The sequence below is a fragment of the Camponotus floridanus genome, unplaced genomic scaffold (genome assembly GCF_003227725.1).
Source record: "Camponotus floridanus strain SB8 unplaced genomic scaffold, Cflo_v7.5 scaffold59, whole genome shotgun sequence".
Taxonomy (NCBI): Eukaryota; Metazoa; Arthropoda; class Insecta; order Hymenoptera; family Formicidae; genus Camponotus; species Camponotus floridanus.
Genome location: NW_020229758.1, coordinates 1,043,006 through 1,065,603, shown reverse-complemented (window position 1 = coordinate 1,065,603; position 22,598 = coordinate 1,043,006). Strand labels below are relative to the sequence as shown.

General features: G+C 30.4%; 4 protein-coding genes across 10 annotated transcripts; 2 read left to right on the top strand and 2 right to left on the bottom strand.

Moving 5' to 3' along the window:
* Window positions 1-263: 263 nt before the first annotated feature.
* On the bottom strand, window positions 264-1,892 carry LOC105258896 (prenylated Rab acceptor protein 1). Of its 2 annotated transcripts, XM_011270468.3 has the most exons (5): window positions 1,799-1,892; window positions 1,402-1,475; window positions 855-1,088; window positions 580-779; window positions 308-466 (listed from the first exon to the last, which is right to left on the bottom strand). In XM_011270468.3, the coding sequence occupies exons 2-5, from the start codon at window positions 1,467-1,469 to the stop codon at window positions 360-362; spliced, it is 609 nt and encodes a 202-aa protein (XP_011268770.1). In that variant the 5' UTR covers window positions 1,470-1,475; window positions 1,799-1,892; the 3' UTR covers window positions 308-359. The 2 variants fall into 2 exon arrangements, with proteins under 2 accessions (XP_019885460.1, XP_011268770.1); XM_020029901.2 differs by lacking the exon at window positions 1,799-1,892 and having other exon boundaries at window positions 264-466; window positions 1,371-1,475.
* Window positions 1,893-2,076: 184 nt separating this feature from the next.
* Window positions 2,077-8,686, top strand: LOC105258895 (wee1-like protein kinase). Of its 4 annotated transcripts, XM_025412914.1 has the most exons (6): window positions 2,077-2,223; window positions 2,483-2,749; window positions 3,508-4,172; window positions 5,967-6,297; window positions 6,795-7,686; window positions 7,780-8,686. In XM_025412914.1, the coding sequence occupies exons 3-6, from the start codon at window positions 3,932-3,934 to the stop codon at window positions 8,053-8,055; spliced, it is 1,740 nt and encodes a 579-aa protein (XP_025268699.1). In that variant the 5' UTR covers window positions 2,077-2,223; window positions 2,483-2,749; window positions 3,508-3,931; the 3' UTR covers window positions 8,056-8,686. The 4 variants fall into 4 exon arrangements, with proteins under 4 accessions (XP_025268699.1, XP_011268768.1, XP_019885459.1 ...); XM_011270466.3 differs by lacking the exon at window positions 2,483-2,749; XM_020029900.2 differs by lacking the exon at window positions 2,077-2,223 and having other exon boundaries at window positions 2,592-2,749; window positions 6,798-7,686.
* Window positions 8,687-12,490: 3,804 nt separating this feature from the next.
* Window positions 12,491-15,363, top strand: LOC105258894 (sodium/bile acid cotransporter 7). Of its 2 annotated transcripts, none has more exons than XM_025412941.1 (6): window positions 12,491-12,575; window positions 13,524-13,687; window positions 13,924-14,150; window positions 14,294-14,437; window positions 14,626-14,872; window positions 14,963-15,363. In XM_025412941.1, the coding sequence occupies exons 2-6, from the start codon at window positions 13,546-13,548 to the stop codon at window positions 15,205-15,207; spliced, it is 1,005 nt and encodes a 334-aa protein (XP_025268726.1). In that variant the 5' UTR covers window positions 12,491-12,575; window positions 13,524-13,545; the 3' UTR covers window positions 15,208-15,363. The 2 variants fall into 2 exon arrangements, with proteins under 2 accessions (XP_025268726.1, XP_025268725.1); XM_025412940.1 differs by having other exon boundaries at window positions 12,491-12,731.
* A 308-nt stretch (window positions 15,364-15,671) lies between these two features.
* LOC105258893 (RNA-binding protein 26) lies at window positions 15,672-22,583 on the bottom strand. 2 transcript variants are annotated; one of them, XM_011270460.3, is made up of 10 exons: window positions 22,337-22,583; window positions 21,288-21,406; window positions 20,892-21,192; window positions 20,555-20,716; window positions 19,949-20,316; window positions 19,525-19,767; window positions 18,458-18,961; window positions 17,579-18,360; window positions 17,073-17,327; window positions 15,672-16,703 (listed from the first exon to the last, which is right to left on the bottom strand). In XM_011270460.3, exons 1-10 carry the CDS (start codon window positions 22,393-22,395, stop codon window positions 16,617-16,619), a joined length of 2,880 nt encoding a protein of 959 aa, XP_011268762.1. In that variant the 5' UTR covers window positions 22,396-22,583; the 3' UTR covers window positions 15,672-16,616. The 2 variants fall into 2 exon arrangements, with proteins under 2 accessions (XP_011268762.1, XP_011268761.1); XM_011270459.3 differs by having other exon boundaries at window positions 15,673-16,703; window positions 18,458-18,973; window positions 22,337-22,582.
* Window positions 22,584-22,598: the final 15 nt, after the last annotated feature.

Genomic DNA, 22,598 nt, shown 5'->3' with positions numbered 1-22,598 from the left:
AATTAAGTTTACTTAAAATCTATATATAGTGCTTTACTTTTACTAATTTTTATCAGTAAATAATATATTTTATATCTCTTGTACATAACAATCTTTATAAAAATTTATTAAAAAATGTATTATTAAATTTCTTTAGAGAAAAACAATAACTTCAATTTTATACGGGAAATTAGATTCTATTCATCTATTGTGTCTATTACTTTATACATTTTTAATATCAATATCAATATATATAATAAACTAATAATGGGTTATATTTACATAAATAAATAGTTTCGATTAAAAAAGAATAAAATAATTTTTAAATTATTTTAAAATTATTTTATTCCCTTTTAATAAAAAATGAATTATTTGTAATATCATACTTCTTGCATAACTAATGTATTGAATTCTTCCTCTCCAGGATTCAACACTGCATCAATATTGTAAAAGGCAGCATGCAACGTTATCAAAAACCAAGAAACTCCTGAAAAAGAAGTTGCACATATATATATATATGTATATCATTGTTTTTTTATTTTATATGTTTATGTATCATAAAATTATATTTTTATAATTTTATTTATGTATCTTACTTACCAAGTACCCAAAATACAGCCGCATGTGCACCAACCAAATAAAATATAGGCAGTGAACAAACTGCAACTAAAGAATATACTTGTGCTAATGTCAGTTTATGATTTAATATTGTTAATTCTTGTCTTGAATGCCGCTGAGAGAGTTTATAACATATCCCAAGAGATGCAACAACTGTCAGTAATAACAAAGGTGAGGTGATTCTAAAATTACACATATAATTATATTGAGGCATATCCATGAAGACTAATATAAAATATAATGAAAATATCTCTTACAAACAATATAAAACTAGTCCAATAAACACAAATAGATAATTGCTCTGGAAATATTCAATATTCTTTACAACTCGTTTACTCAATCTTGTTATATTAGGGGGTGGTCTGATATTGTTTGTGTTAACAAATAGTGACCATGGTCGAATATTGGCTTTCCTATGTTCAATCCATTCGTGAGCTTGAGGATAACCTATCTGACCAAGTGGTAGTTGAGGTAATTGAAGAAATTCAAATCTATAAAATAACAAACAGGAAAATTAGTTATAATGCATAATATAATAAATCAAGTGCAACTCTATTTTATATATATATATATATATATATATATATATATATATATATACATTCTGTCTTTAATAGCTTATCCAACTTTAAAATCGTAACATATATTTGTAGTATATTACTTTCACATTACAATAAATAGATAAGTAAGTAAACAGCAATGCTCTATATTTTGACAGGTTACGTTAATGCATACTGTGACATTTGCCTACAGATTAGCAAAATTATACCAACTCTTGAAAGAAGTTACATATTGAAGTATTACCCATTTGTAACTTTATGCTTCTCTGACGTGACCTGCATATCTCCCATCGGAATTTCTACATGCGCCATGATTTCCTATGAAAAATAGATGATTCTTGTTACTCTAAACAGATAATTTTCATTTTTAAAACTATTGCGTTCAGAATCATCTTCCATTTTCTTATTCTTGAACGCGATTTTTTCCCTTTATTTATATTCTTTGCATCTTGTATTTCCTCTTTTTCACCGAGAAATGTAGATGTATATTAGAAAGTACAAAAGGATGCAACGTGTAGAACGAATAAATTTGACATTTAGCTAAATCGATACTGTCAGACTTTATTCGTCCATCTTTGGCTCAAATTATATCCACTCATCGAAAAAATCTCTTTATTTATGCAAATTCAATCAAGACTTACCGAAAAAACTTGTAATATCCGATATCAAATAGAGTTCCTTCGAATTTATCTGCGAAAGTCACTGAAGACAGATCGTACTCGGTGATATTCAATATGAACTTACCGATTGAAATCTCAGAACTCTTGATATCTGTCATCGATAACTTATTGCGGATGATAAGTTATCGATATCGAGACTCTTCTCGACTCTTCGTGGTCCACAATCGATAACTTCCCTTCCATATTGCAAACAACCGGTCTCCTAAAATTTCAAGGACGTGAGATCGAAAAAGTAAAACGTGGAGGACCTGTAACAGAAATATCGTGTCGTATCATCCTTGACCGAGATTGTCGCATCCGTGTCAAATCAAATACCTCAGATACCGAGACAGACGACGATTCTCCTGGATCTCATGCATGTTGCGAGGAATGGATTGATTTTATGTGTATGTGTATCAATTGAAAGCTAATATATGAGGGTACAAAAAATTTTTCATTATAAAAAATATAATTTCTCCAAGGCTGGATTTATAACAATACGATAGTGTACTCGATTTTCACATAGATTTTCTCAATTTTTACTCATTAATTTATTTACATAAATATACAATGACATTTCGATAATTTTATTTTTTGCACAAAATACATAGGAATAAAATATATATTAAATGTCGATTGTTACATATCCTGGTTCATCCTTTCCAGTGTATCTTACATTTTTGTCTATCAGAGAGAAAGAGATAGATAGATACAAAAAGAGAGGTGGAACAAGAGAGAAAGGGAAAGAGAAAAGAGGACGAAAGAGAGATATCTCCATCGCTCGGCCCTGCCTTCGGCCTTTTTCGGCTCGCACTTGCACGCTAACCAGATTGCAGCTGTTCGAAGAACAGTTCCTCGTGCGGTATAAAACACAAGAACGCGTTCTTTGTTCGGGAAAAGGAAAACAGGGCTCCCACGCGCGAATCGTACGGGGTACGTACCGCAAATATCCATCGTCGTTTTTTTTTCTTTTTTTACCTGGCGAAATTATCCGCAAAATTATCCGCCCCATCGCAGTCTTCAGTCTCTTCGTCCAACTTGAGAAAGGAGAATGCAAAGAGATGAAATAGTCGACGGCAGATGTTCGCTCTCGTCTTAGACAGCTGCCGCGATATTGCACAATATATTTGTCATCGATGATACTCGGGGTAATAAAATGGCGATTCCGCAGTTTTATCGCATCCTGTATTAATAATCGATAAAAATCGTATGTAACATGTTTAAAAATATTATTTGGCGAGATACGTTTTGCTGAATTATTAGTAGTAAATTATATCGAACAATTAATAGATATTATTTTAGCTGATATTTTTATTTAATTTCGTTGATGAAATATTTTTTTATATTTTTTATATAGTTTTTATAAATAATCAAAGTGATTTTATTATCGGTAATACTGTGTATTATTAAAAAATATATCAGAGACATGTAGAAAACATTGCGTATTAAAACGTAGTAATGTCTCGACACTAGGTTCATTTCGCGAAAGTCAATTTAAATATCAAATATTAAATTTTTTTCGACAGGTACTTGATGCACGTTGTTGCGCATATTCGAGAAACAAACGACAAAAGAGTTCAAGGTGTAATCTCGAGATGCACGTGTTCGAAATAAAATCGGGAAATAAAATGGGGAAACGAAGGGGCGGGAAAGGAAAATAATTTTCATCTGTTTGTTTGTTTTTTTTGCAGTATTCTCGCTAGAATTCACGAGGAAGCGTGAATTTTCGGAGCACACACGACGAGCAGCCGGTAGCGTAGTAGGAGCAGATGACGATGCCGTGAGCATTGTGAGAGGGCAGCGACCAATGGGCGCACGCGTTATACGAGCGGCAGCGACGGACCGTCTTGTAAGCCGCGAGCGGATTGGTCGCCGAGCCGGGCTCCACCACCGGCGATCATAACGAACGCGAGGAGCGTGCGGAGCGTGGAATGATCGCAGTTTGAATGAGTGCGGTCGTGAGCGCGTGGTGAAACTGACAGCGTGGTGATCCACATTTTATTTTTTTTTCTTCTTTTTTTTCTTTTTTTTCTCTTACGACGAATCGCGGGTAGCCTCCCCTTTTTCCTCGCGCGACACCTCGATTCCTTTTGTCCGCGTGTGCGCGATTTCGCGATGATGCCGCGCGTCGCGATGAAGGCCATGCAGAAGCTGCACTATGACGCGTACAACATGCAGAACGAAGAACTGAGCTGGAGCTGCCGCACTGACAATAACTCCGACTGCGACGTCGGCAACTCGTCCGCGGACGACTTTGGCACGCCGCCCCCGCTGCAGCCGCGTAAGCTCTTCGAGACGATGGACTGCACCGACGAGAGTCAGTCAACCAACAATAACAGGATTTCTCCTTCAGAAGGTTAGAATCGTTCCTTCATGCTACTTCCTGAGCGTCCCTATTCTTCTCGTAGGATGTTACCCCCTTGTCTGTTATTTGTTTGAATTTAATTTCTACTTTCTAAAGTTGTACTTTCGGTAGTTTCACGTAAAATTGGCAAGCTGCAAATTTTTGCATTCATTTTCTTCCTCATACATTTTAATAAAGAAAAGAAAAATAAAGAGATATTTTAATAATTGTGAATAAGAATTTACATTTTTAATTTTGATAAAAATATAAATTGGATTTAATTATGTGCAACAAAGATTTTTCTCTTTTGTATTGTTTTTAATGTTGTATTGTTTTTAATGTTTGTAATGTTTTTTTGAGATTGATATCGAATTGATTATTGTAGTTGCAATCTATATCAGTTGTGCTATTGATGAAAAAATTTATTCTAGATGATTTAGTATATTTTATTCTCTTATATATTATATATTTTATTTTATATATATGCCTTTGTGCATAACTTTTGTTATTGCTACTTCAAATATGTTTGCAACACTTATTCAAACTTATACGTATAAATTGTTTAATAATATGGTAGGATCACATTGCATTGCAGTATTTCTTAAAATCTATCCAAAATATAAACATTTTGTTGGCATCTATCTATTGATAAGTTTCGATAAATTTTTATCAATATAATTTTTTTTTTCTCCAAATTAGATCTATTTTTTGGTCATATTTATTTTCAATGTAGATAATATAATTTGTGCAAGAAAAGTTACAATCAATTATGTTTGTTGGATTTTACATACTTGCTAATACATGACCTTGTAGACATCTATATATAAAATATTTATATTTTGTATAGATTCTGAAGAATATTGCATATACATATAAGAATGTCATAACATGTAATGCATGGTGTGAAATAATTGATATTGATACATTTAGACAATTTTTTTGCATCGTGTATAGTTATGAAATAATCTTTATGAAATAATCTTATAACAAATCTAAGTTTGTGTAATTATATTTATAAATTAAATGACATTATTACAGTTTATTTTTAAATTAGACCTGTAACATCAGTAACTATAAAGTCTGTGTACTGATGATTACAATTGTAAATATATAATTTCTTATTAAAAATTTACATATATATACGCATATATATATTTATATTTATATATACATTTATATATTGATTTAAAATATATCCAAACAATAAAGATTTTCATTAATCATATTTAAGTAATTATGCTTTTAAAAAATAAAAGAAGCAATAAATATCTATATGTATACTTTGTTAAATAAAATTTTTGATATTCTGTATTGAATTGCAGATATAAATTTTAATTTTTTAGCATAAAAATTAATATATATATATATATATATATATATATATATATAATATGTATGTATATAATATTTTAATTTATTTTAATTTATTTTTTAATATATTATCTCATTATCTAAATAAGTTATTGATTGCATTGCATATTAGAAAATAAGTAACATAACTCCTGTTAGGAGAATGTGTATAATTATATATTATATTCTATTAATTATATACTCTATATATTTTTAATAAATAACTATTTTGGTTTATTAAATTTTAAATTTATTTTATAGAATGTTGTGTTCTACGAAAATTTTCTTTTAGGCATGTTTTTTTCTCTTCATTGGTTTTTTCATTAAATTTATAAAACTTCATCTATAAAATGATTATTTATAAGAAAATTATTTCCAATTTTTATTTAATATTATATGAAGTATTTCCATGAATTTGAAGATTTATTATTAATTTAAATAAATATGTAATTATAGGTACTCCAGCCATTAAGATTCCTGTCGTCAGTCGTAAAGATGATGGTTCTGAGAAGACATGTAGTCCACCCTACAAATGTGTCAGGGCTTTACGCTTATTTGATTCGCCTACTACTCCTAAAACTATGATAGAAAAGAATATAGTGATGCAGACTCCATTTCCATCTAAATGTACCAGACTTTTTCCCCTAGACAAACCTAGACCTTCTAAAATAAGTCCTGGTTACCAAAATAAATCCGACAAACCTGTGGTAAATGTAAATCCATTTACACCTACTGGCATGTTAATAACAGCAAAGAAAAGAAGCAGATCCAAACGTAGTCTCAATGGGTAAGCATTATAACTATATAGTTCATTTTATTTTTAAATTCTAATTGTTATACAATTTTTAATAAAATATATAAAGAATATTAACAGAAAATTTACAATTTATTAAGTACAGACTTATATCTAAAAAAATTCTCTCTCTTTTTCTTTTGAATTTTTTATTAATTATTATTTACTCATTTCTCTATATAATCTATATCTTAATCACGATTATATATTAATCATGATATTTACTAACAAGACAAAATTAAAAGAATTTACATTTATTATTCACAGACAGAAACGATTATTCCCACCATATTATGTATGACTATTCATCTATGAAGATAATGTTTGAGATTTGAATGTTAAAATCATTTAAAATTTGAAAATTCTAGAATTTTCAAAACTTTAGAAGTCTAAATTTTGATTATGAAATTTTTATCATAAAGAAAATCAAAGTAAATGCAAACATATGTAGCAAACGTATATATATCTTCTTTCTTTCTCTTTTTAAATAGTAGTATTGGTAGCTCACCGGACATGCAAAAACCAAAGTTTGATCTCGCCGATTCTGAGGATTCGGACAATGAATACGAGCACGCGACAAAGCGCATGGCGCTGCAAGATTCAAATATATCGCGATATCACAAAGAATTCCACGAACTCGGTTTGATTGGGAGCGGCACGTTCGGCTCCGTGTTCAAGTGCATCAATCGGCTAGACGGATGTACGTATGCCGTTAAGAGGAGCCGGAAACCGATAGCGGGTGTCGTCAGCGAATCCAACGCACTGAATGAGGTATACGCTCACGCTGTGCTCGGCAAACATCAACACGTAGTACGCTACTATTCTGCTTGGGCAGAGGACAGTCACATGATCATCCAAAACGAGTACTGCAACGGCGGCAGTCTTGCTGATGTGATTGCTAATCTTGAGAAAGAGAAAAAGCAATTTAGCAAGGCGGAGATGCGCCAGCTGCTGCTGCATGTAGCCGAGGGGCTAAAATACATACACAGTATGCAACTGGTGCATATGGACATCAAACCCGCGAATATATTCATCTCCAGGGAAGGAAAATTACCATCGAGCAATTACGATTCCGCCGACGACGGTTTCGAGGAGGACGAAACTGTCGACGAGATCACATATAAGATTGGCGACCTTGGCCATGTCACTTCCATCAACAATCCGCATGTGGAGGAAGGTGATTGCAGATACCTGCCAATGGAAGTCCTACAGGATGAATACAGTCATCTACCAAAGGCTGATATCTTCGCTTTAGGATTGACCGCTTACGAAGCGGGCGGCGCCGGACCTATGCCGAAAAACGGATTCGAATGGCATAGATTGCGAGAAGGAAATGTACCAGATTTACCGCTTTATGGTCGCGATCTTAACAATTTATTGAAGGTACAATTTTATTTCTAAAAGTTTATAGAATATAGTTGTATTTTTACGACATCTGTTCTTTCATTGCTAATTAATGTTTTATATTACTTGCAGATAATGACTCATCCCGATCCGCAAATAAGGCCATCAGCAACTTGCTTGACACAACATAGAGCTTTACTACCGCTCGGGAATAAAACTAAAGCGCAATTGCGAAGGGAATTAAGTTTGGAGAAATTAAAAAACGAGATTTTAACAAAGCGGTTAAAGGATGCGGCGATATTTCTGAAAAATATCGCGCCGAGTGTCACTGATAATTCCGACAAACAATTGCGAACGCGACCTCGCGTCATAGGCAAAAAAATCAATCGTAGTAACAGCGCTATATAATACTGTTACACTGTATAGTGCTACAACGAACAGCACTTGTATATAGATGGAGAAGTATTGGTGTATAGAGCGTATGTTAAATGGTGAACAATTTTTACATGTGGGAAGCGAAAAATATTGGCTTTAATACTCGATTCAACGTTATTCACGCACACTTGGTACTTTTCTTCTCACTCATATGCCTATAATATTATTTTACAAATATCTAGGGTACCATCGCAACTAGATAGATTGTAATTATCACTGACATTTAAAGTTGTCGCGTCATCTAATCGTTTAGTTATAATCATGTTCATTACTGCAAGTTTCGTTAGATTTCCTTCATGTCGTGATGTAAACTGCGGTCTTTTTCTCGTTGGAATTGTAGTTGGTTGAGTCATAATTGATCGAAAGTAACTTTTTCCTTAGATACAAAGATAGTTTTATATTTCACATATATAGAGTGCACTAATTGTATAAGTTTTATATTTTATAGATATATACTAGTGCACTCTAATTGTATATTATCAGCATGCTTTCAGTATTTGGCATATTTCAAAATTACATTAATTTCACTTTGCATGTGCTTGGAAAAGAGAGAAGAAAAAGCGCCATTTGTTAAAACTTATTCTAAGAAATAATAAAAGAAAAAAAAAACAATAATATCGACAGATGGAAATAGGGAGGGAGGGAGGGAGGGAATGAAGAAGGAGAAAACATTGTTTGCTTATCGATATTATTGATTTTTTACTTTCTATTGCCAAAAAATCTCTATTCTTTATCTTTTTAAGGCATAACTTAAGCATATCTATAGCGCGAAAATCTCAGGTTGACAAATATATTTTTCTATTACAACATAACATGTTATACAATATGCTGTTTATTACTTATTAATATAGCTAATTATCAGTGCTTTTATCATAGCACTTATAAATGATTTGCATTATTCAAATTATACAAAATTTATAACATAGGAAAAAATATATTTTTACTTTGAGTCATAGATTATTATAAATAGAGACAAATAGTTATATGAAGCCAAACATAGTTAGATAATTATTTGCCGCAGTGCCGTTATATTCGTGCTATAATATAAAATTAATATTCGTTATTTTTAGCATTTCAACATTTCAAATGACATACAATAATGAACTATTTTTACTGATTGCGACTGTAAGATGATTTTATCGAATAATTTTGCTTGTAATATTGATTCCAAGAAGAATATTATTTCTAATTCTGCCAATAGTTGAATAGAATAATAATCGATTTATAAGATCACAAACATGACATTTGATACTTTTTAGCACATTTCCAGTAATAACAAAAAAATATATAATTAAGTTTAAATTTTAAAATATAAAATATAAAAAAATATAAAATTAAGCTTAAATTTTTTGATATTATTTTAATATAGGCTTATTATATATCTCCTCTACAACATATATTCTTAAAATTTCTTATTTCTGGTCATATATATTTTTAAAGTAATCATTGATACATAAATATACGTGTGTGTGTATGTATGTATGAATATACACACATACACATAGATATATACATATAATAATCTACGTTGTTTCTTAGTTTGTCCAGCATTATTGGCAGATAGGTGCTATAGTTATTACAGATAACTGAACAAAAAGATAAAAAATTAGTTTTTTTTTTTTAGTTTTTGATACCTATCACAAAACTGTTCAAATTTTTAAATGTGCTGTGACAGATATTATTTAAATAGTTACATTTCTTTAATTACAAATGATAAATTAATAATTTCTATATTTATTACATAATTTCTACACATCATATTTTGCGCTATTAGCTTTTTCATTAAAATCTTTATTTTTACAATAAGAACAATCACAAATAATAAATATAACAAATGTTTATGTAATTCGAGTAATACATTGAATCTCATTTTGCAGAACTTCACGATTTCCCAAAGAAAATGTTACCCTTACAGTTTATTACATATCAATTTGTACATTACTGTAAGTCTTATTTTGTCATTCACTAAGTTGTGCTAAGATGTGCTGAAATATCATTACTCGTATTTTCTTTGATTTATTAGAGAAACGAAATGCGACTTACTGATTATTTCTGTCTCTTTTGTGCATGCATGAAATGATCAGACAATAATTTTATTAATTATACACAAAACAAGTTTTTTAAAGAATAAGATCTTAAAAAGAAATCAGATTTTGCAACAATATACCTTTTTCTTTCATATTTTTTGCATGAATACCAATATGTGTTTATTACATTTTAAAATGTTCCTATAAAATTAATATGATGAGATATATGTAAAACAGTTTATTAATTTAATAGTTTGATATATCAAATCTGTGAAATAATATAAGTTAACTTATATTGAAATTTTTATTATTTCATACTCTGATATCTTACTGTAATAATATTCTAGATAATTTTTACTGTAAATTTATATGAATTATTTCATGGTCACAAAAGATTTAAAAAAAGAAATCGATAAGTCGCATATCATAAATTCGCCTTATAAGATCTTGTGATTTTTACTGCTTCTACTGAGCATAGCGAATCAATTTGTGTTTCATACATTACTAATTATAATGACTAGATCTGACGTATTTCACATATTTTTGTATGATATTTCTTACTAGTTTCTAACATATTTTTTTTGTGATGATAAGATTCGCTGAATCTTACGCTCATTTATTGCTCGCACACACGCGAATGTGTGATTGATACATGTGAAAACATTGCGAGAATAATCATATTTAGACATTTACAGTCTAATTTTGTGTCTCTAATTTTCTAAGCTATTATATAAAATAATTATGTATAGCATGTTGTAAATTATGTATAGCATTATGTAAGTTATGTATAGCAGCATTATGTCATTTATGTATAGTGTTATGTAAGTCATGTGAATATCTTTCTAAAGAAAAGAAGAAGCAAGTATTGAAATAGATGTTGTGCTAGGAATAGGGTGGGCCTTAAACTATAGATATACGTGCTCGTTTATTGCGCTTAAACATAAATTGTTTAATTGAAACATTTAATATTATAATTATTAATTATATTTATATATATTATCTCTGGTTTTTTGTGCCCATCAAGTCCACCATGTGACCTCTTCCACATGATGGGCATGCGTATAATATCCTTATAATTATTATTGTTATTATTATTACGATAATAAACAGGCTGTTATACTTTTCACTCTTAAAATTTCTATCATGTAATTATAAACCGAGGATGATACTTTGCGCTTTGTAAGAATCTAAATGTTAATTTAGATCATTTCAGTGAGCATTGGCTAAAATGCTACCTCGTATATAAATTAATGGAACTGTAGGAATTTTTATAAATATCTACAAGTTTTAGTAAAGTTCACTTAATTTCAATAATATTACATTAGCATATACTGTGATTTTTGAAAGTAATTGTTAATGTTGTATGGTTTGCATTTTTTTCGCTTGTCGTTGAATTTTCTCGTATTCTCTTTCTTTATCTTGGGATGTTATTTTAAAATTAATGAAAAAATGTATTTTAAAACTATATAACATCTAATAACTATATAACATCTAATATAGTTTGTATTGGCGTATGTTGTATTATAAAACAAAGAAAAATCTATTATTAAGAAATTCTGTTACAAAATATACTTTGTAATAACATGTACAATTGTGGAAAAGGATTCAGAATAAAGTCTTTGCCCAGAGTGATAAATATTTTATATAGATATATAAAATTATAAGAGTTATAAATTCTAATTGATTAAGAGAATTTTTTTTTTCTTGAGATAATTTATAAAAATATTTTTATTAATATATATCCTGGAAAGTGCTCCTTTTTTCATTCAAATTGGATTTTATTTCAATAAAATTTACTTAGATATTTTACGTTAAAAATTTATACTGTAAAGAATGTATTTAATTAAATTTTTGTAAAGTTAATTACGAATTGATAAAAGAATATTTTTTAAAAATTCGTATTCAAAAAATAAATAAGAGCTAAAGAGAATTTATTTAAGTACAATTAAGTATATATATATATATATATATATATATATATATATATATATATATATATATATGTTTGAAATTAAATATTAATAAATGTTTTTTTCAATTAATCGTATTAAAAAACAATGATATACACAGAGAGAAGACTAAGAGATGTCATGACCTGCTTTTAGGTGATCCCTGAAAGCGATACTCTCTCTATGGACATTGAAAATGTCGACTTATTAATTAAATTATTTATATTATCAGAGAGACATATATGTTACCCTTTGAGAACATTCGTGAATTTGGCTTTGTAGTTCGTGTTCATGTTTTTAATGTCCATAGAGGGAGTATTGCTTCCAGGGATCACCTAAAAGCGGGCTATGACATCTCTCAATCTTCTCTCTGATATACATTATTATATCATTTTTCAAAATTTTGTGCCAACTCTATGATTGGTCGAAAGAAGAGATGTCATGAAACGTGTTATCCACGAATATGTGTCCATGGAAACACTTCATTTCCAAAATAACAGAAAGGATATTGTGACATGTAACTGTAATAGATAGCAATATTGTTTGATGTAATTCATTCAACATAATAAAAAATGAGAAAGCTCTTAATCTTAAATTAAACAGGGAATGATAAATTAATTCTTACGAATCGTGTAATATACACAATCGTCAACTGATAATAACCTTCAACGTTGTAAATAATTTTCTGCATGTTATTGAATTTATACATGAAAATTTTTTATAGAGATAATCAAATGTGTCATCTAGATAGTAATACATAATAGCATATGCATGTGTAACAATATTACATACAATAATTATTAAATAAATAAATGTATATAAAAAGCGCTCTCTTATTCGATCAGCACCATTTCAATTCCTTAAATATATTGCAGAAAGTATACTTCTCATTTTACAAATATTTATATAACATTTCTTTTTACATTTGTTTATTACTTGCATAATATTTTCACATGGCACAGAGATGATAGATATGCATAAAATTGCACAAGTGTTAATGCTTTTGCTCTTTCATAATTTTCATAGAAATTTTTTTACTTAAAATGTTTATTTACCATTTTATTCATAGTATATATTAGTTTTTTTTCTTTTTAGGATAAAATTTAAATAATTAAATCATAATATTTCTCTTAAAATTGTTAAAGTTTGACTGACATTTTCTAATCATTACTAGTAATTTATTTTTAGGACACATTTATATATTATGCATACAAGTTTTTATTATTATGCATATAAATTTTTTACAATGAAATTTTTAGTTAAAATTTTTCATGTAACATTTTATACATTTTGTTTCCAAAGATTTAGCTTTCACGCATGCTTCTTTAGGTAAGATTATCAAAAATAATAACTATAAATTTTTAAATATATGTACATTTTATACAAGCAGATATTTTCTTTATGCTCCAAAATGTTATATAACAAAATATATGCATTATATATATATATTTTTTTTTTCATTTAGGTATGTTCCAAAATAATTTAAAATGTATATAGAATCCACTCGCATTAATCTACCTCTACAACAGAGAAGAAAAACTAATCTTTTCTATCGATATGGATATGTTCTATTAATGCTTATTTGTATGATATTTGCATCTATTCAACCACAAATTGGTGGGACAAATGGTAATTAACTTTCCAAGTCAATACATATTTATTTTCAATAAAGGAAAAAAAATGTGTATTTATATATATATATATATATATATATATATATATATATATATATATATATACTCATATATATATATATACTCAGAAAGAATATATTTTTATTTATATCACAGAATAACAATATTTATTGATATTATAATTGTTAAGACTGTATTATGACTGATATGATATTGTATTTCTTATTACAGGTATAATCAATGGAAATTTTATCATTCGCTATTTTGTTGTGCCTTTGACATATTTAGAAGCTGGATTATTATGTGATCCTAAATCTCTTTACTCGACATTAAGAGATGGCTATCTTCTGACATTTGTCATGACTTTCATATACATTTTGATGCCTTTTTTAGCACGTATTGGGACATATCTATTGACTTATGCAAAAGTTAATGTGTGGTTACTCAAAGGAATGGAGGTAATTAAAAACACTTGTAACTTATTAATTAATTCTTGTTAATACAATGTATGGACTGAATAGATATTTATCAAAATTTTATGATCATGATATATAAATACATTACATAGCTGGAAATTTTATATGATTATTATCTCTTGTAGGTGCTTTATTGTATGCCACCACCATTTAGTACAGGACTTGCTTTATGTCGTTTGGCACAGGGTGATTTGCCTACAAGTGTAATTACTACACTAGTATCACATTTTGGAGGATTATTTTTATCTCCTATTTTACTATATCTTATGGTAAAAACTTTTTATATACAATTATAATATTTCTAAAGTATTTTTTTATATTTTTTCTTTTAAAGGGAATATATCATATTTAATATTTTATTTGATATTTATATCTTGTTTTATACATATATATATTTTTTCAAACTAAATTAAAAAGCTTATTTTTAAAGTAACTATTTTAAAAAGTTATAAAATAGTTAGGAACGTTCACTCCACCATTAGTTGGGATTAACATCAGAGAGACCATATACGGTACACTTATTCCTTTGGGCATGGGTATTATGCTACGGTCATTTATATTGAAAGACAAGTATTTGAATATTAATACAGAATGGTTTTCCCAAGGATTATTGTTGACAATAGCATATCACTGGTTTTGCGACGCTGTTTTGGCAGATGCTTCATCATTACAAGCAATAGATGTACTACTCTGTGTACTTATTGGTAAGAGTTATATTTATTACACATATTTAATTTTCACATTTAAGGATAGATTTCCCATTCTATGTATTCAATTGCATACATTTTTTGAAGCATGCGTGGGGCAACTCCTTCTTAGCAGCTTATGTTGGATCTTGTGCTCTCAATGGTTGCCACGGGATATCTTGTTAGCCGCGCTATTCACCAGCACTCACAAATCTGTTGGTCTTGGCAATTGGATTTTACGAGGAACATACCACGGTTCAGTTCATGGACCAGCAGTGAATTTACCATTAACGATATTACCTGTTGCACAATTACTGTTAGGTAGTTTGTTAGCCAGTTGGCTAGCTCCGTAATAAAAAAATTTAAAGTGATACTATTTTGTGATATCCATATCTCAATTTATAGAGATATCGATTTATCTTCCAACTAGTCTTTAAATACAATAATAATTTTGGTAGTGTAACATCACATTTATGCACTAGGATATTTTATATCTTAAAAATGATATATGGAACAGCTTCTAAAAATTATTATAAATACATTTTAGAAATAACATATTTAAATAGACTATAATATGAAAAATTTACATTGTAAATAAAATCTGAGAAAAATATAAAGAAATAAATTACATAAATATTAAGTCGACGATTAATGTATTTATAAATATTTTAAAGGATGTTAATTATACATACTAGGTAAACTCAATGCAAAAAATCATCCTTATATTTCACCAAGTTATTTTATTCATCCATTAATTAACGAAATTATTTGGAATAATTGCATCTTGGAATGAGCAATTTTTGTTGAATATGATTATTTATATATATTATTTACAACATCGTTATTGTGTGTAATTTGATACTTACCTTGAAACTGGATGGAATGGTTCATGTGTAAGAATTATGTGTTATTGCTTTATAGTCTGGATTAAAAGAATTTATGTAAATGATGCGCGAAGTATCACATTGTATGATTTTCAGCAATCTAATTCATTGACATCTTTTGGAAAGAAACAGTAAGAATTATACATTATACTTTGCATTATTACAAGAACCGTTTTAAATAGATACAATAGAGATAAAAGTCAACAGCCAATCGAGTGAAGTGTGTTATGACTTATCATTGAGTAATACAATATAATATAATCGCGAGTACCTATTCATATCATACAAGTTACAAATATAGTTTCCTCATTCTTCGAGTGAAAAATTCTGAATATCCTCGAAATTACACAAGCTCCTACTTATCCTAACGTTTATCTAACGAGCCTTTAAAACAACAAGAGCTAGGAAACGCACGGTTTGAATTTCTACATATAGAAGAAGAGGACTTGAAAGTTAGAATAAGGTGTTTCTTTTTTTCCCATATAAAACATAGCGATTTTATTCTACAAATAATGGGGATAAATTTCGCTTATTACTCCTGTTCTGGAAAGTTTTGCAGTTTTTCTTTTTCATTTTTTTTCTCTATTCGTGACGCGCCATATTCAATATGGTACAATATCGTACCATTGTCGGTGCGCATGTAAAGTATATTCAATAATATTAACAAATAGTGTAACATTCATGATAACGCTGATGAGCACGACATAATCGGATTTTTTCGTGAAAATCATGGCAATGGATGCATCAAACGGCGGTGCAGCAATGTAGGCGTAAGTGCCGGGACGCACGGCCGTACGGCCAGCCCGGATGATCACGCTGTCGTTACGTTTGACACCAAGCTCCTGTCACAAATGGCTCTTATCCTGACGCTGACGCTGCTATCGCCGCCAGCTGCGCGACTCGCCATCCTCATCTTCTTCTTCTTCGTTCTCGTTTTCTTCTAGAAGTAGCGCTTCTGCTGTACCCTGAAAAAATTTAAATCTTATTAATACTTGCAGATTAAATTAACATAAAATATTGGAGATGCTCTTATTAGAGATTGTTATTATCACAATCATTTATATCAAGTAAATTTTTTTCTATATAAAGAAATAATGTGTTGCATTTTATATAATTTCGTACAAAATCCAAAGAATGAGACAAACAAACATTCTGTCTATGATATTCTCTAACGAAATTGGAATAGAAAAATAAAATATTTTATATAGTTAAAAATTCTTTGATTAATAAAAATATATCAAAATATCTGGAATATATTTATCTTGATTTTTCAAATAGTAATTCATATAAATGGTAAATTATTTAAGAAATCGCAATATTATGTTAAAGCTCACTTCCAAGTCGACGTCTTCGTCTGTGGCAGGTGCAGTCTGTTCAGAACGTGACGAAAGTTGTACAGATGCGCTCGAGTTACTACCAGCTCCTCCACGATGTAAATGATGACCAGACACCCAAGTTATCGATAACAGTCTATCTTGAAACGTGCGTCCTTTTACTAGGGCAACCTCAGCCTCCTTTCTCGATTTGAAAGTGATCACGATTGAAGGAGTTGCATCGTCTACTATTTGATTCACTATTTCACCAAATTGCTAAAGCACAAGAGAAATTTGCGAAATTAATTGTATATCGTGCACTTGAAATATTACTTAAAACATGTGAAGCTTTAGTTGCATGCTTATAATTAATATAAGTAATATATAGTTTTGCACGCGTAAATATTGAATCTTTTTGTTTCTCACTTTCTGTTCAATTATTTTTGAATAACAAAGTGATTATATTATATTAAAATTTTGTTTTAGATATACATAGAATATATTGAATACAAATATATAAATCTTACTTGAAAATGCGCCAAGACTTCCGCCTTTTCCTCGGTTTCATAACCAGAGACTAGAAGACTCGTTGGCCGATGATCTACCGAGACATGAGCAAAACTTCCTCTGCCACGGCCTCTGTAAGATAACGTGTGGGTGCCGCGTGTAACTCGATTAGAAGTTCTCGCGCCTCTACCGACAGTGGGGTTCGCATTCAAACCCAACGCGGCCGCTTGAGCTCGAAGCTCGTTCAACCTTTTTTGCAATTCACCAGCATCTTGACCCTCTTGTTGCGCGGTCATTAAATCTAACTCGGCATCCAGTATCTCTTTTTGAGTCTGCTCTCTAGATTTCACCTGCGATTTGTTGATTTGACCATTCGCAGCTAGATCTTTGCGCAAATTATCGACTGATTGTTGCATAGCCTTTATTGTTGGCATGATGGAATCTTTTTGTTCCGGATTCTTCTCGGCCTTATCGATCAAGGCGCGCAATTCGATCAGATGTTTGTCTAATAACTCTTGTTTTCTTTTGCGTAAATCAGCAGTCAATTTGATTGCCTCCTTTCGCTTCTCTTCTTGCTTCTTCTTTAATGTTTCTTTAGCAGCTAATATTTCTTGCGTTTTCTTTATCGCGAGAACCTTTTCTTCTCGAGTAGGAACGACAGCAGCTTTAGGCGAAGTTGGAACTAAGGTCTGCGTGACTTGTTCCTCGGTCGAACGACGCGTAGGAACGTATTCGTTATCTTCAGCCTTTGTTGGTAGTGTTACAGCGGCGCCTAGTCTTTCTTTCACAGAAGGGCGACATCCTGGGGACAACGAAATTTATTATTACATATTACATCATGTTTAGAGAATGTTTATTGTATTATAATAATAATAAAAGTGTATGTAATCATTTCTTACCTGGTGGCACATTTTCAATAGCTCCACTAGCCGCGTTATTATTGACATTATTGTGCCAAAATACTTTAATAAATCTATTATTCAACACAGCCTCTGTGCTTCTGTAAGCAGCCTTTGCTTCAGATGGCAGCATGAAAGTAACTAATGCTGCTTCTGGATCACCACCGAAATTAACTTGAATATTTACAATTTTACCAAATTTGCAAAAATGATTATTCAATTGAGTTATATTGTTTAAGGTTCGAGGAACCTTTTTCAGTTCGAGAGAACAATTGCCCGGATTATGCACTACTCTCTGTTTCGGTCCCAAACGATTAAAATCAAACGATTGTTTTCGTTTTAACGGATTGCTTTGGGTATGAGTTATTTCTGACGAATTTGTATGGGGAATAACCGGTACACTGATCAGTTCTCTTTGTGTCCTGCCATAAATCCCGGGTGCGGGTTGCGGATGTCTACCCCACGGCATGCGTGGCTCCATGCTGGGCGCGTCTGGATTATATTCTGCAAAAGCGTCTGACACATTCAACTTATTATATTTCAGATAATATGGAATACTGCACTTGTTATAAACTATAACATTATAATACAAAATTGTGTAATGCAACTCTACATATTTCTTTTCTTTCTTACCTAATTTATCAAATATTTTACTTTCGATATTAATTCTAATTAGAATTAATTTTAATTATAAAATTTTATTCATATACAAAAACAAACATCTCATTCAATTTGGCTAAAATTTTAATTTAATTGTAGTTGAAAATTGCCAATATATAAAAATTTTTACAATGCCTCATTTTTAGCATAGACTGCATTTTCTCCCTTTTTTTTATCTGGTAATTCAATCAATATGATATATCTAAATAAATGTATATGTATATAAATGATATTTGTATATAATGATATGTCAATATATATTGCAATACTAACAATTTATATTAAAACATAGGCATAATATATATAACAGATAATTTTTTTCCATTTATCATTTTCAAGTTATCGTTTCACAACATTACATTAAATAATTGAAATTATTAATAGATTTTACATGTAGAAATACATACCCATATTAGAATGGTGATTTCTTAAATGAGGTGGTGGTAAACTGGCAAGAGGAAGATGCGGCGGTGGCGGATTACCATTAGGACCCTGTGGTGGTTCTGGTACTGTAGCCACTGGGACTGTTCCTGGAGCTTGGGGACCATGTGCAAAAGTCAAAACTCCACTTAATCCAACATCTTCCAGTACAACTGGATCCGTTCCGTGATCATAAGGACAAAGATCTCCTCTCATACAATATCCTTTCTCTGTAAAAATATTAGAGATATAGAGAAATGACTAATCAACTCAATTATTTAAGCAAAATTAAATAATTTTCATTTAATATTATTCTTGTAATATCGAAAATCGCTATCGGTTTAAGTGTTTAAAAAAAGTGACAACGTTTGATAGCTTTCTATTTTTTGAATATCATACCATTGTACATACCGTCGAAATCTCTGCAACGTCTTTTTGCTTGTTGTTGAAAAGAAGTTGTTTGGTTATTTGGAATATTACTCGCAACAGAGACAACACTTTGTATTGATTGACTAGTTGTAGATAGCCTCATGTCTACATCTCCGTGATTACTATCTTGAGTCGGAGTACCACCACCAGGACTTGCTTCGATTCGATCTGTCCTATCTATCTCTATTCTCTCGAAACGATCGATCTTTTTTCGTTCTATTGATCTAGAACGCGATCGAGATCGAAGCGGAGTTGGAGATCTGTTTCTAAACCTTGCTCGATGATCACGATTGTCTGGACCATCGCGTATCCTAGGTCGTATCGGTGATGTACTACGACTTCTAGTACGTCTAAAAAATAAATTAGTTAAATATCTGAGAATTATTTGAAAACTTTAAGAAAATGTGATTTAATTAATAATTGACTAAAAAAATATTTATTAAAATAATGATTTTATCTATTTAAATGCATTTTTCTTAAAAGAAAGATAGATTATAAAAACGTTTAATGAAACATTATGTTTGTATTTCTCAAAGTTTTTAAAGTATTAAGAATAAATACATTTCTTCAAATGTTAGAAAAACACACCTGCGATCATGTCTTCTAGTGTTAGGTGGGGATTCATTTCTCCATGGTCGACTTCTATCTCTTTCTCTGTCGCGCCGAATATGTTCTCTACTTCTGGATCTACGTCTGTCCCTTTCCCAAGATCGTGAACGTGATCGTGTTCTTGATCTCATTCTGCCACTTCTATATTGCACAAAACATGTGATGATAGAATTTAGAAATCCCAATATACTAAACTAAATTATACTAAAGCCTAATATATGAAAAAGAAAAAATTCTAAAGTTTTGTTAGCTTTTCTTGTCATAATCTATACTTTTTTTCATTTTTTAAAACATCAAATTACTATTAAATTGTTACCTGCTTCGAGAACGTTTTCCTTTTTCTTTATCCTTGTCCAAATCAGATTTCTTGGTCTCCCGTTTACTAACTACAGCAGGCGCGGAGCCATTGATTTGAAGTGGTACAGGTGGATTTGTAATCATAGGTACTAGTGGAATTGTTGTCTCCAATATTTTCTCTGTCGAGGATGATACAACTGGTGCTGGTGGATTTACACCAGGTGGTGTCCCACCACCATCAGGATCATTCTTGGAGGGTGGGAATACATAGTTTTGAGTCTCCAATGTTTTAAAAAGTAATTCCACAAAGCTTTTAGTTTCTAAAAAAACAGCAATTTCAATATATTTTTAATATCATAAGCAAATAGATGATTAAATTTCTAATTTAATAGTGAAGTGTTATATATAAATATACCATTTTGTAGAAATACATCCAATTGCTCAACCATACCACCACGTAATTCTTCCAAAGTCTTATCTTTCTTAACCAATGCATAGACATATTTAGCTAGAGCAGCAGGATCTGCATCACATCTAATAAAAGAAAATAAAATGTTTGATAATATATAAAAACATAGTTGACATTAATAGTTGTATTTAATAAATTTTTGAATGTTATCTTTTTAATTCAAATATGATTTAATCCATCAGCGTTGAATCATTTAAACTCAAAAGTAGTTTGGACAATATAAGGCACTATAGAAATATAAACACAAAATGTTTAATAAATTTAATTAAATGTTCATATTATAGACACAAAACATGAATTATAATAATTATTAAAATACACATGCTTGTTCAAAATAATTAGAAAATCGTTTCTTTCAACAAGAATATTTGTGGAATAAATAAAACATCAGTGATTTGTGTAAAATTATGTGATACTTTTATATGTAAAGTCTCCTCATGATCAAGATTACACATTGAAATAAAGTTTTACGAAACATAATATCTATTTGAGATTTTAGCATTTACTAAAGTAATCTATTAATTATCTTAATCGATATAGAACCTAACAAGCTACAGTCATCAAAAAATAGAAATATCGCAATTTCATGCGTGTAATACAATAATACAATACATTGTTGCATGTTATGTACTACGTATTAAAGAAGATATCAGCGAAAGTTAGAGCAGCCCAGTCTCAAGCTTTAATTCTCTCACGTATTGACATAGATCAGTAAAATAAAAGAATACATTACTAGAAGATTAGTTGATGGTTAAATTTATAGAGAGAGTCTGGACAGAATGTTGAAGAAGGGATGAACACGAGTGTCGAGAATGATTTATCCTGTTGGTCGTGCCACAGACAGGGGGGTAATAATCCCCGGTAGTACCTCGTGTAAATATCATGCCACACACGGAGATCATAGCGCATCACATGTACGGCCATTTACAACATCAAACGAGTACAGATACACATACGCGTAAAGATACACTCTCTGGGTAAGCTGGCCTACTTACAGCGGCTCCAGCACAGCGGTGAGCCACGCCTTGAATTGATCAGGATTGTCGATTATCATTTTCAGCGTTTTGTCGAGTTAAGGGCGCATAGATAACTTCGTAAACGCTGGTCAATTTCGCGGATTTTAAGAGCGACAATAAGTACTCTCTCCTAAGTAAAGACGGTCGCCATTCTGGAAATCAGTCGCTGTTATACATGTAACAGTCACGGGCAACTAGAAGCCGTCCATCGTCTAGAAAGCATCGTGAGAAACAGCTGCTG

Bases quoted from the DNA above. Each gene is read 5' to 3' on its own strand.
- LOC105258894 (XM_025412941.1), top strand. From the start codon at position 13,546: ATGTATATAGAATCCACTCGCATTAATCTACCTCTACAACAGAGAAGA. The intron at 14,151-14,293 runs GTAATTAAAAAC...TATCTCTTGTAG, and splicing joins GGTTACTCAAAGGAATGGAG to GTGCTTTATTGTATGCCACC. The intron at 14,438-14,625 runs GTAAAAACTTTT...GTTATAAAATAG, and splicing joins CTATTTTACTATATCTTATG to TTAGGAACGTTCACTCCACC.
- LOC105258895 (XM_011270466.3), top strand. From the start codon at position 3,932: ATGATGCCGCGCGTCGCGATGAAGGCCATGCAGAAGCTGCACTATGAC. The intron at 4,173-5,966 runs GTTAGAATCGTT...ATGTAATTATAG, and splicing joins CAGGATTTCTCCTTCAGAAG to GTACTCCAGCCATTAAGATT. The intron at 6,298-6,794 runs GTAAGCATTATA...CTTTTTAAATAG, and splicing joins TCCAAACGTAGTCTCAATGG to TAGTATTGGTAGCTCACCGG.
- LOC105258896 (XM_011270468.3), bottom strand. From the start codon at position 1,469: ATGGCGCATGTAGAAATTCCGATGGGAGATATGCAGGTCACGTCAGAG. The intron at 780-854 runs GTAAGAGATATT...GTGTAATTTTAG, and splicing joins GGACTAGTTTTATATTGTTT to AATCACCTCACCTTTGTTAT. The intron at 467-579 runs GTAAGTAAGATA...CTTCTTTTTCAG, and splicing joins GGCTGTATTTTGGGTACTTG to GAGTTTCTTGGTTTTTGATA.
- LOC105258893 (XM_011270459.3), bottom strand. From the start codon at position 22,395: ATGATAATCGACAATCCTGATCAATTCAAGGCGTGGCTCACCGCTGTG. The intron at 19,768-19,948 runs GTATGTACAATG...ATATTTTTACAG, and splicing joins ACGTTGCAGAGATTTCGACG to AGAAAGGATATTGTATGAGA. The intron at 17,328-17,578 runs GTAAGATTTATA...CTTGTGCTTTAG, and splicing joins AAGTCTTGGCGCATTTTCAA to CAATTTGGTGAAATAGTGAA.